This window comes from Seriola lalandi, unplaced genomic scaffold (assembly GCF_002814215.2).
Source record: "Seriola lalandi dorsalis isolate HSWRI2012SDOR001 ecotype SW California unplaced genomic scaffold, Sedor1 jcf7180002055008, whole genome shotgun sequence".
Taxonomy (NCBI): domain Eukaryota; kingdom Metazoa; phylum Chordata; class Actinopteri; order Carangiformes; family Carangidae; genus Seriola; species Seriola lalandi.
The window spans coordinates 3,018,784-3,031,694 of NW_019525551.1; the positions used below are offsets into that span (position 1 = coordinate 3,018,784).

Genomic DNA, 12,911 nt, shown 5'->3' on the forward strand with positions numbered 1-12,911 from the left:
AGGGAAGCCCAAATCAGTCAGTGCAGGCAACTTTATTGGCACGAAAAGTCTACATTCTTGTTGTGAAAGCACGCATCAACAGTACAGTACACATAACAAAAATGAGACAGTACACAACAAGACACTACACAAAACAACAATACCCCCTCTGATACTGCAGTCCACTGTGGCCTCCAAACTTCTGTTTAGTTTATCTAAGGGCCATGCTGCCTCAAATAATGGGCAACAGACAAAGAGGCATATAGGGGGTCGGTGCTGGTGCTTGTGACCGGGACACAGAGTCACGCTATGGGGATGTAAATGTCAAACCCCACCCGCACTAAAGATCGACCTTTATCTGCGTTAATTTGTTTCCATTGAGACAATTAACCTCAACGTTAACAACTACAAAGACAAACGTTCAGGAAAATACTCCAGAGAACACACAGGATTAGTGATGTGGTAGAACATCTAGTTTATTATTGGTATTTGAATGTAGAACACGACATATTTAAACTTCATTTTATTTATTTTAGCTTAACAGGCTGAATGGGCCAGACCATGCTGTGTAACCTTTGTGTGTCTATAATCAGGCAGGTTTGTGCTTATCATGCCATGTTGGACACTCACTCACTATTCAGAGCCATAGTGTCCATCCATAAGAGGTCAGTATGCTTCGAGGGAAGTTTGGATCGTCTTATAGCTTTCTAAAACCTACAATTTTACAATCACACCCTCTTTATGCAGCGATTGGTCGGGTGTGGCGGTGAGAGAGTTTGTGGAATTTGAGTTCTTTTTTAATTCTTCACACTCGACTACTTTGAGTTGTTGTATGAACTTTTTACTTTCGAGTGTGCACGAAAGCATCTTAAGTTAAGATTTTCCGTAAAGTTCAACTTTAGATTTCCTTCAAATAAAAACTGTTGCACAAACTCGCTGAAGTCTGAAGTTTCCCTTAAAATGTTCATGTAAGTATTTAAGCTTTTCTCCTTATCTTGGTCTTAAGGAATCACTTACACACAAGACCTTAGCGACCAAACTAAGGTCTGATTGTCTAAAAGTGAATATATTAGTTTGCTGGTTTGACAAAAGTATATCTGATTTGAACTGATCTCTTCTTCTCGTTTTACATGCACAAACAAGTGCAGCCCCATGAATGTCTGACTGAACAGTCTTCAAACATGTTGCACTTATTGTCTTTATGTCCTAAAATCCTGCATTATTTACATGTATGCTAGTTTGCAGTCGTTATTGTTGCTTTTTTAATGTGCATTGCTATACTGCCACCTGTTAGTTAGTGCAATAGCATAAAGAATGGTCATTGCTGTACATGTGTGAACTTGTGCGTCGTCTTGCACATGGTAATACAGAACAACACGGGCATCCACGGCGCCACAATCAGTCAAAAACTCCACAGGTTACCTTTAAATCCAGATTCGTGGACACAAACGATCAGATAATCTACAACCAAACACCCTCTGCTTTTTTGACGAGTTGCTGAAAAGGCAGTGGGGAGCTCGGCTGACAAAATCTCTCCTCCTGATCCTCACCTGCTCTCACCTACGGTTTGGCCTTTAGACATCTAGTTTTATACCAAATATATTAAGCAGATCACATACAGAAACACTGTGCTAATGTAATCAACAGAACTGTGTGATGATATTTGTAAAGAAGCAGGAAACAGGGAGAAGGTCGGTATTATAAATCCTTTTTTTTTTTTACAAACATCACACAACAGAACATGCAGAGAAAACAGTTGCTAAGGATCTAGGAACAGGCAGCAGAATATACAGTATTAGTTGAAACAGTATACAATTCACATACACTTGTGCAAGGACATGGTTCAGAGTCGTGGGAGAGGGAAACAAATGGACACTGTAAATGTGTTTGTGAAGAGTTCAGCAAGAGCAGGAGCAGAAGTGTAAATGTGTCCCACGGGACATCAAGGCAGGGCTGGAGGACAGGTTTGCAAGTCTAAAGGTTCCTCTCCAGAAGGACAGTCTTTAAGTCTGCGGGGCAGTTGACAGTGAAGACGGTGTGGGAGGTGTTTCGCCTTTCCACAAGGGTGGCAACAGCTTCACCCAGGTCCAGGTGGTTCAGGTAACCAGGTGCCATACGCTCTGGAGTGGCTACACCTGTGTTGATCTTCACCTGGCAGGGACAACCGATAAAGGGAGACTGTTTCAGCCGTGATCACATTAAAGAGTAATTCAGGTTTATTGTTTACGCTTACCATAACACTAAAGTGACACAATGATATCCCTGCAATAAAGTCTGAGGGGACATGAGCAGTCAGACCAACACTTAATCCAGATTATCTAAAGCTCTTCCTCTGGAGGTCAAACCTGACATCTCACTGAACAGGAAAACTACAGCAGGTATGACATGTCAAAGTTAAAACAGGAAGTTGGTCCGTTCACTAAGGTGAATGTAATCATTTTATTGTCCATCTTTGTTTTCTCTTCCACATAAATTTCCTGCCCTGTCAAACTTCAACATAGAACGCTCCCATATTTATGAAATTCATTTTGTGAGTACAACTGAAAAAATTGCTATGAATACAAAAAGATCAGGAAATTAATAAACCACAATGTACTACCCTTTAATTATTTAACATGCACGGACTCTGAGGATTGTTTTTGGCCCAACACAAACAGACTCAGTGATTATTTCTGACATCATACTGACACCTCCAAAAAAAAATGGATTCACATGAGAATTTCACTTCTTGTCTTCTATGATTCTGAATTGATTCACGGATTAAAAAATCGTTTGTTGTATGTCGTTAGTAACACTGACAGAGGGAAACAGGCTGAACTCAGAGCACAGTGCAGCACACAGTGAACTGAAGTGAGAGCCTGAGAAAAGTGCCTCCTTCTCCATCTATTGAATTGAGAATTGGTTTTCAAATTGTGTATTGATGCTAAATTGACTTGAAAGAATCAGAATTAAATTGAATCATGAGATTCCTTATGATTCCGGCCCCTAACGACTCATATTGTACCAATAAATCTAAATCTAACTGACTTACAAAACACATGAGTGATTCAAACGTAACTGGCTTTAAAAATAAGATAAAACTGTTCTATTCACCTCTGCCTTCATTTAATCTTTTAATCTTACACATTTTCTCTTTTATAATCTTTGTTTTATACTGTTTTTAGCCTGTTTTCTTATTCTGCTTTTTACTTCTATTTTAATGCTTCTTAAATTTCTATTAAGCACATAGAATTACCTTTTTTTGTGCTTCTTTTATTTCTCTTAAGCACATTGAATGACCTCTGTGTCTGATAATGTGCTATACAAATAAATTTCCCTTGCCTTGCCGAAAGCTACTTCATGACAGCTTTGAAACCTGGAGTCCTGCAGTTTTACTGGGAAAAACAGATGGTGATGTTCTTCATATTTCAGGTTTGTACAACATTAAAAAAGAAGAGTTGTTCTGTTATTCATATTTGTAGGGATACACACTGTGGCTGAGTGAGGAAAGAACATGGTGGATGATGAAAGTTAAAACACATGGAACCTGTTTTGTGGCTGTTGAGCTTCAGTTCTGAGCTTCAGGATTGTTAAGAACATTGAACATGAACAAATTTAGCCCAGATCTACTAATCCAATTTAACCACAGTGGTTTAGTAAGTGAGAGAGAAAATGTGTGAAAACAAATCCTGACGTTGGATTTCAGTGCTAATGCAGCTTGTAGCACATCAAAGTGATAACTGGTTTAATTAACAAAAAACATGTTAAAAATGTTCCTGGCTGCTCTGTGGGAAAAACTAAACTTGAAATGAAATCTGAAGGTCTTGTTTTGTGCTGAGCTGAACAGATCTGGGGCAGAAATTCTATATCAGCTTTGGTGCTTTGTTAACTGAAATCTGGCTGTGTAATCCATTTAAAGTCTCACCTGGTTGAGTTTACAGGGCACCTCTGGGTACTCCTCTCGTAGTACCTGGCAGAAGGCCAGGGTGCTGGCAGCTCCCACCGTCAGGAAGCCTGTACCAGGCATCAGCAACTTTTCTCCTGCTCCTCCTGTGGCACAGAGCAGAAGAGGACATTAAACTATATAAACACTCTGGGAGTCGTTTTTCTTCTATGTGCTGGAGTCATGGTTGAAGTGACTTAAGACCACAAAACACAAATGAAAGCACCCCTCTTTACTGACTACAAACAAACACATCTCTAAATACGTGTTTCTGGATGTGTATATACAACAGTGTGACGAGACATTTGTCACATCCACTTAATTACAGCTGTTACAAATGATGTTTCCAGCTTATTATTAGACCAAAGCCTGAGCTACACTGGTAATAGATTCTCACTAGGCATCAACCTTTGTATTCAGTTTCTGACATGCACAGACGAGCATCCCCTTCACCACATCACGTACTGGACAGACGCTGCTGTGCTATTAGTAGAAATAAAAGGCTACAGGACTCACCTGTTATTAAGGTGTAGGTACAGTTGGAGTCGTCCCTTACCAGGGGGAAGAAGGTCTTCCATGACACAAATGTGCAAAAAAGTAATGTCTCAATTACCTGGAGGGTTGAAGGGAGAGGAAATATGAAAATAATCAGTGAAGAACCAGAATTAAATTCTTGTAAAGGAGGAAAAGCCTCCGCAACATTCATGATTTAACAGGAGAACTACCATTACAACAGGAAAATTCACTATTTAATCAAAACCACTGGTAGTCTCAAGTAGTGGTGTAGCTGCTGTTTGGTTTTAGTGTGTGTGTGTGTGTGTGTGTGTGTGTGTGTGTGTGTGTGTGTGTGTCTGTTTACCCAGTGCAGGTCTTTGAGAGTCTGGGTGTGTGGGGGTCCTCCCTGCCACCAGCTGAAGCCCAAAGAGGAAACAATGTCAGTCACCTTCCCCACAGCCTTCAGCAGGGCCTGCTTCGCCTGCTCTGCTCCCTCCTCTGACCCTGGAACAGAGAGAAGAGGAAAGGCCTCCAGGTTACAGTCCAGATTAGGTTGTCCCCCTGCGGGACAAGAAAGACTTTCAAAACAGTAAGTTAGACCGAGATGTGTGACTATGTTTGGACTAAGACGGGGTTTAAAGGCTGATATTGCTTGATATTGGAGGATGATTCATAACAATTTTGGTGACCCCCTGACTTGTCATCTAGCACCAATGTCACTGATATACACTTTAGTTCATGACATGGAAACTCAAACTCACCAATAACATATACGGAGCATATTCATGCTCCCAGAGGATGAACCCTTTTCAAATGGAGACACAATGACAACCTTTCTCCCTAACCATCATCTTCTTATTTAATATACAACACAACATCTATCTGAAGCTTGCTAACACTAGCTAATGTTAGCAACCATAAGCTACTGGTGATACCATATGCCAGGCAAAGAGAAGTTGTACTGCTTGTGTATTTAACTTTTAATTTGATTTATTCATGGTTTTTTCTTTCAAAAGTTACATTATCTCCCTTTACTGACCCCACAATGTCACTAAAGTGGTGTCAGCCCGACCTGTGAAACCTTCCAATCAGCCTCAGCTGCACTTTGTGTTTATCGCTAATTAGCAAATATTTTCGTGCTAACATGCTAAACCATGATGGAGAACATGGTCAGTATCATATCAGTTAAACATCAAGATGTCAGGATTAGCACTGTGAACATGTTGGCATGCTAATGTTAGCAATTAGCTTGAAGTACCTCCGTGACAAAGTACATCTCCACAGAGCCAATGGCATAGCTTTAGACTCACTTACACTTGTTTTACTACTAGAAGGCTCTAACAATAGGAAAATCAACCCGACCATTGGATCCATCAAATTTGTATTTGTGTAATGTCACATTGCAGCCTGTAGGCAGATTCTTGTATCCATGATACAGTACGCAGTGGTGGAAAGAGTTTTACTCAGGTAGCTTGTACTTTACTTGAGTATTTCTATTTACAATTACTGTATTCTCCTCCTCCACTACAAATATTTTCCTTTTTTACTCCAGACGCTGGAGCTTCAAATAGATGGAAATAGCCAGGGAGAAATCTGTAGTCACGCCCATCTCATCAGCCTGATGGAAAACAAAAGGAGAGACTGCACGGATGGATGGATGGATGGATGGATGGATGGATGGATGACAGACAGTTGTCTAGATGAATGATGTGTATCTCAACTTACCCACATTCCCCACTATAGTGGTGAGGTTATCCTTTGTGTTGGGAGAGATGAATGATCGGAGTCTCTCCAGCCGGCTGTTGTCCCTGGAGATCACGGCCACTTTAAAACCTTCACACACACACACACACACACACACACACACACACACACACACACACACACACACACACACACACATATCAGACTCTACATTAATCTGTATTGCAGACAGATAAAACCAGCACCTTTAACACAGACACAGGACTAATCCCTCTCACATGAAAATCAAAATTCAGTAATAGGCCTAAATTGTCCTAATCTGTTTATCAGGGTCATCAGAGGGATGACTGTGGCAGAGCAGCAGATGGCAACTTTCTGCTCAGGTCAAACAGCAAAGTTATCAACATGCAAATCTTAGTAATCTCTCATCACAGCATTTAACACTGTCTCCTTCACTGGTTCGAGGCTGCAGAGCACTATAAATACCTGCAGTAAATTTCAGCATAGGGACTGAGACGCCCTTTGAACAGGGATGAAGAACATACAAAATTTACACAGGACTACCTCTAACTAAGATGTAATTTTGTTAGTAATGGAGGGAAGTACAGCAGAGGCTGACACCAGAGCTCAGATCAGTTCAGTTCAGAGTTAAAGGGATTCTGTTGATCAAACCAGCAGCAGGGAAATCCTGACTCTGATGTCATCATAAACTCACAACACACAGATATTTACATTTTTATAGGTAAGTGTACAATTATAAAATACCTATAACTTCTTAACCTTCATTGTTCTCAATTTTTCTATTTCAGTGTTCATATGACTCAAATGCCCTGTTGGAAATTCTAGATGGACCATACCTATCTTTATGTATTTGACCGTTCACTTTATTATGAAATATATTTTAATGATTGCAAACATCAGGATCTGCATTTAGACTTAAACTGAACTTCTCCTGGTCTGAGCAGTCCTTTGCCCTAGAATATCTTTGTAATAATACATCTACTACAATATTTTGTTTGTTGATTGATAATTTCATGCATGCAATAATAGCATAGAAATGTGTCGCAGCTAAAAACACTTTTGATGCATACAAGGTAGTTTTTGACACAGAATACCAGTTGGCACATTGTACGTCCAAATCATGTCAGTGAAGTTCATGCGAGATAAACTCTAAAAAAAAATTCTGTTTAAACTAAATTTACACACAGACTACATCAACATCAGATAATTAGCCACAGTCATTTAACAATTCAATGTCTGAAAATGACAGTCTTCAGACAGTCTCCAAATTAATTTGAAAATCTGAGTTAACATAGAAACTGTACAATCTTCCACTGATTCACAGATTATAGTTTGTCTAAAGGTCCTCTTAGAGAAGGTTTTCCTCTCTTTAAGTTGCACATGAGCAGCTTACCTTTATCCAGCAGTGCTTTAACTATCCCAGAGCCCACTGTGCCCGCTCCTCCCAGAGCCAACACAACCCTGTCCGAGTTTGACATGCTGTCTGCGGCTGCACAGGCCTGCTGAAGGATGGAGAACTACTCTGAAGTGAAGTTGCTGACTTGTGCTTGGCATCTTTATCAATCCACGAGGCTTTAAAGTAAACTGAGGGGGGGCTATAGTTCCCGCCCTTCTACTAGTGTCACTGAGGCCACGCCTGCAGGTCAACAAAAGAGGCTCACCATTGATTCACCCCACGATTCTGTGCGTGTGTGTGGTTCATGTAGAGGTGAGGCTGTCAGAGGGCTTAAAAGATGATATTCTGCCATCTAGTGGATAAGTAGGTGCAGTGGCGGCTGGTGAAAAATATTCTAGGTGGGGCTGTATGTGCCAGAAGCTTTCGGTAACTATCCCAATAAAAGAACCCAAACCAAAAGATACCATTGTTTTAGGGATAAAAAATAATTATTCAGTTGCCCTTTAGAAATCAACAGTTTGACAGATAATGACAATGATATGAGATGTATATTAATGAATACTCTTAATACAAAATGAAAGTTCTTGAGAGACATTTACAGTTGGATGATGATTAAAAATAACTATATACAAAGAAAAACTTTGTCATAGGAACATAAAATGAGCCACTAGACATGTGAGAGCTTGAGGAGTTGTTCCACCTCCGTCCATTTTCAAGGATTTGCTCCCTTACTGCCTCCACTTCACCACTTTTTGGCTACTGAGAAGTCTATGATTTGTTGAGTATGTCATGTGTCTTATAATGTTATATGAATTCATACTTGATTTGTGATGATGAGAGACTTCATAATGTTTCCATGTCTCTTTAAGGTTGACCACCCTATATATGAGAGCCTAAGGAGTTGTTTTCCCTTTCTCCCATTTTGAGGACCTGCTTTGTCTCCTCCATCATTCACTGGGCCACTTTTGGGTTCCTGAGCTTATTTCATGTGGTGAGAGGAATGCAATATGTGTATGTTTAAAGGTTTATGTGTGATAAAATGACAATTGGTAATTCATAAAAGTCTCTTTATATTCTCTGCTACCATTATCTCCTGTCAAACAGGTTTTCCTGACCTACCAGAAGTTCTTCTATGATGCTTGAGTCATCCATCATATCTGAGAGCTTCGTCTTGACTTTGTGAGTTTATTATGCAACTTGTTTTGTCTCAGATTGAAACAAAAGGTTTGATTATGATTATTTCCTGGTTGAAGATTTTCATACTGATGGTTTTAATCTCAAACATCTGCATATCTTATAAGTTCAATTAACAGTTATGCAGGTAGGCCTGAGGGCTCTTTTGAGACTTAAGTCATCCTTCATGACAGATAAATTTGTTCACTAAGTGTCACTATGTCACAAAAAGGCTACGTAATTGTAAGGAAATGCTATTTTTAAATACATATTTGAATTCCATTCCAGCATCATTTAAAGTTTGAAATGTTTCTTGGAATATTCATAATGAAGTGATCAAAGTTGTAATATTATAATATATTTCTCTAAGACAGGCTACATATGGAAATTGATCTACAAATTTGACTGCAAGCTACTGTAATGTAAGCGAGCTTTACATTTCCCATAAGAAGAGCACAGCTTTTTGATACATTTATGGAAAACTGGGTTAATAACAGTAAAACAGAATAATAGTAAAGATGCAATAAGACAGCATAATGCACCCAGCTCTCTTACCTGCTAGCAAAAATGTACTTTGTTTACAGTAAACAACAATACAATATGATAATGTGTTATGCTGCTAATAGCGCTGAATTGGAATTCAATGAATTTACTAGATTTCTAATGCATGTGATTACCTGCTCTAGCTCCTCCACTATTTTTCTTTTTAATGCATATGTCCTAAGTGCCACCTTTTTGTTGTCGTGTTCTTCAGCTCGATGTGTGGAAAACACAGAACAACTTGATCAGGATGCCCAGATGTCGGGTCAGTGTGGGAGAGTACCACCAAAAAACAGGGAGCTACTTTGCTCCCCTCTTGTGGAGTTGGTTTGAACATTTTAAATATATCTAATATGCTTCATAGTTTGTCTATGAAATAAAAACAGTAAAAATTTTCTCCTTAAAATGGTTTGTTTTATTGCAAACATTCAAACAGGTCATATCACAGTCTGTGTGCTGGCTGACATTCAAAGAGGTAACTAAGATAAAAAACATTAGTTCAGTCAACATCCAGACTAGCTTTAACTAGACTGAATAGCTCACAGTTGAAATTAAATAAACACAAACCAGAATTTATGGTAAAGCTGAAAAAAAGACTTCAAATACCTTCTTTGTTTTTATTGTAATTTTTATTTGATCAGATTCGTATTTAGCAAATATGTTTTGAGTCCTTTACTTGCCAAGAGCTAGTCTACAGATGGCCGGAACATCTTGTCACTTTCCGATACAGAGTCACTGTAGTGTCCAGGATTCACTGTCGCAATGTGTGTATGTAACAATAGCAAAACTGATTGCTAATTGTCATTGCTCAGGTTCACTCTCACCTTACCAATAACCATCTTTTCAGACAATTTATGTCTGGATTCTGCCTACTTCATAGCAGAATCACTAACAGCAGCTGTTTCTGGGCTATTAACCATGGGCCTACTTGTGCTGCTTGATCTGAGCTCAGCCTTCAACACAGTTTCTCATAATATTCTGCTAGACAGGTCCTGAAGGACAGTGAGTTGGAGTTGCTGCTGTTTACAGGAAGGACATTAAAACAACCTCTATCCCCATTCCTGCTGCTCATTCTTTTGAACACGTCACCTACAAACTCTCTGGTCCCACTCCTTTGGTCACTGCTGCTATCTACCGCCCCCAGAAAGCCAAACCCATCCTTTTTCTCTGACTTCTGTTTTTCTGACTCAGCTACGTGCAATCTCACCTGCCGTTCTCCTCCTGGGTGACTTCAATCTCCACACTGATGACATCGACTGTAAATCTGCCATAGAATTCCTGGAACTGCTGCAATGCTTCAACTTTACACAACATATCAACTTCCCCACTCACAGTTGTGGTCACATGCTGAATCTGGGCTACAATACACTCAATACATCAACTCTCCAGCCTCAAGCTCAACATTTCTGACCACCTATCCTCCCCTTCTTGTGAACTACTACAACAAAACAACCTCCTCCTGTCTTGATCAGCTGGCTTCCATCAAAAATCAAAATAGTCTCACTCACACACTCAGCTCCCTGGTATACTCCTGAACTCCACCAAATAAAATCATGTGAGCGCCAGCTTGAAAGACTTTACAGGAAAACTGGTTTAACAGCGCATCTGGAAGCCTCCACAGACTGCATCCTACAATACAAAGACGCTCTCACTACTCCCCGGTCCGTTTCAGACCGGCTTTCCATCACAACACAGAAAAGGCCAACCTCAAAGTCACCTATGACTTCCTCTCATCAGATTCTGGTCACCTCAACATTCTCCTCCCCCCTGGCCCTCACAGCAGCTTTCAACACCATCAACCAACTATGGGGTGCCGAATGTAAAAATTTGGTTACAATTTTTATATATACTCGTCAGTGGCTGTGTGAGCTGAGGCTGCTGCAAGGGAGCGGGACCAGAGCGCTGGTGTGGGTTATTTGCATATTTTCTGAACATTTAGCTTTACACTTGGAGACCCATTTAGATTTAGATTTAACATTTAGATTTGGGTTTGATATTTAGATTTAGAATTAATATCTACATTTAACATTTAAATTTAGATTGATTTGATATTTACATTTAGAATTAATATTTAGATTTAATATTTAGATTTGGATTTGATATTTAGATTTAGAATATAGCATTTAGAATGAATATATACATTTATTTACATTAGATTTGCTATTTAGATTTAGAATGAATATGTTAAAAATAAATGATGTTTTGCATGAATTTCTGTCTCTAATGAGAGCAAAATTAGCTAAATGTGAGGAAAGTCAGTAACCAAGTGTAACCAAATTTTTACATTCGGCACCCCATACACACCATTCTGCTCTCCCGCCTTCAATCCTCCCTCAACATTAATGGTGCAGCCCCTCCTGGGTAAGGTCACATCTCACAAACAGACAACGGAGACGACAGAGCCTTTTCCATAGCTGCCCGCTCTCTCTGGAACTCTCTCCCCAAACACATCAGAGACTGCACCGAATTGTCCACATTCAAATCCCTAATCAAAACTTACCCTTTCAGAAGTTGTTTGTATACTTTTAGTATGTTTCTATGATCTTTTTTTAAATCATGTAGAGCGTCTTTGTGCACCATGAAAAGCACCAAAAGCACCAAACCCGTCAGTTTCTCTTTACATAGCGACAATGTCACAGTTCTTCCTTCACCCCAGGTTCAGAGTTTGGTTGTCATCCTTGACACCACCTTACACCTTTGCTCTTTAAAACATATTAAGTCTTGCAACCTACTGGGGCTTCCTGGGGTCTCACCTGGTAGAGCATCACTTAGGCTCAGTCCTTACTGCAGCGACCATTTGCTGACATGCAGCAAAGGACACGTGGCCCTTTGCTGCATGTCATCCCCCCTCTCTCCCCACCTTTCCTGTCACACTCTCACTGTCCCTATCCGAATAAAAGGCAAAAAACTGCCCAAATAAATAACTTTTAAAGAAAAGTCTTGCAACCTATTTTCATTATTATTCAAAACGTATTATGTTTTGCAATTACTGAATAGCCCACGTTAGCATTAACAGCTGTACTTACCAGTCTTGCCAAGAGCTACAGCCAAGATTGGATTTAAGAAAAGAGGTTATAATACACCATCTGAGCAACGCTACTTCTTCATGTTAGACTGGACATTACAGTGACTTGGTACCGGAAAGTGACGTAACAGTCCAGCCAGACCGGGGCAAGCTAGTTAGTATGCTAACTTCTATAGAAATAGAAGCAATGTAATGTACTAAATTTGTTCTTCCCTAGAGAGCAAGCCATAGAATTGAAATCCAATTTAGAGCCAATTAGAATTTGGATCACTGCTCACAAGAGCTGTGATTTGTGGCGACTGTGGCAAGGAAAAACTTCATCTAATAGGAAGAAACCTTGGGAGGATCCTGGCTCTCTGGGGGGGGGGGGTTCCTCCTGAGGGCTGGCGATCTTTCCGCTCCTCCTAGCAACGGGACATGCTCATCATCCATCTGCCCAAGGATGTGGTCTTCATCCATCTTTCTCTCTGGGTGTACTGGTATGATCTCTCCATCTCAGTCCTCCATCTTCACCAAAACTCTGAAATGAAAGGCAGAGAAATTAGCCACCTACCTTTCCACGGCTCATTCCGTGGTTGTTGTTTGGAGGACTTGTTGTTTTAGGGATCAAGATGACTGATGATGGTGTCCAGTCTTCTTGAGGAGCGTCCCGCCGT

At 40.1% G+C, this 12,911-nt stretch overlaps 1 protein-coding gene across 1 annotated transcript; it reads right to left on the minus strand.

Moving 5' to 3' along the window:
• Window positions 1-1,671: 1,671 nt before the first annotated feature.
• Window positions 1,672-7,662, minus strand: LOC111647696 (peroxisomal trans-2-enoyl-CoA reductase). Its single transcript, XM_023397340.2, has 6 exons — window positions 7,515-7,662; window positions 6,122-6,229; window positions 4,761-4,900; window positions 4,418-4,514; window positions 3,884-4,008; window positions 1,672-2,130 (listed from the first exon to the last, which is right to left on the minus strand). Exons 1-6 carry the CDS (start codon window positions 7,597-7,599, stop codon window positions 1,954-1,956), a joined length of 732 nt encoding a protein of 243 aa, XP_023253108.1. The 5' UTR covers window positions 7,600-7,662; the 3' UTR covers window positions 1,672-1,953.
• Window positions 7,663-12,911: the final 5,249 nt, after the last annotated feature.

Excerpts from the sequence above, each read along its gene's own strand:
- LOC111647696 (XM_023397340.2), bottom strand. The coding sequence starts at position 7,599 with ATGTCAAACTCGGACAGGGTTGTGTTGGCTCTGGGAGGAGCGGGCACA. Across the intron at positions 4,901-6,121 it reads CACTATAGTGGGGAATGTGG|GGTCAGAGGAGGGAGCAGAG; the intron begins GTAAGTTGAGAT and ends TCTCTGTTCCAG. Across the intron at positions 4,009-4,417 it reads TACCTACACCTTAATAACAG|GAGGAGCAGGAGAAAAGTTG; the intron begins GTGAGTCCTGTA and ends TCTGTGCCACAG.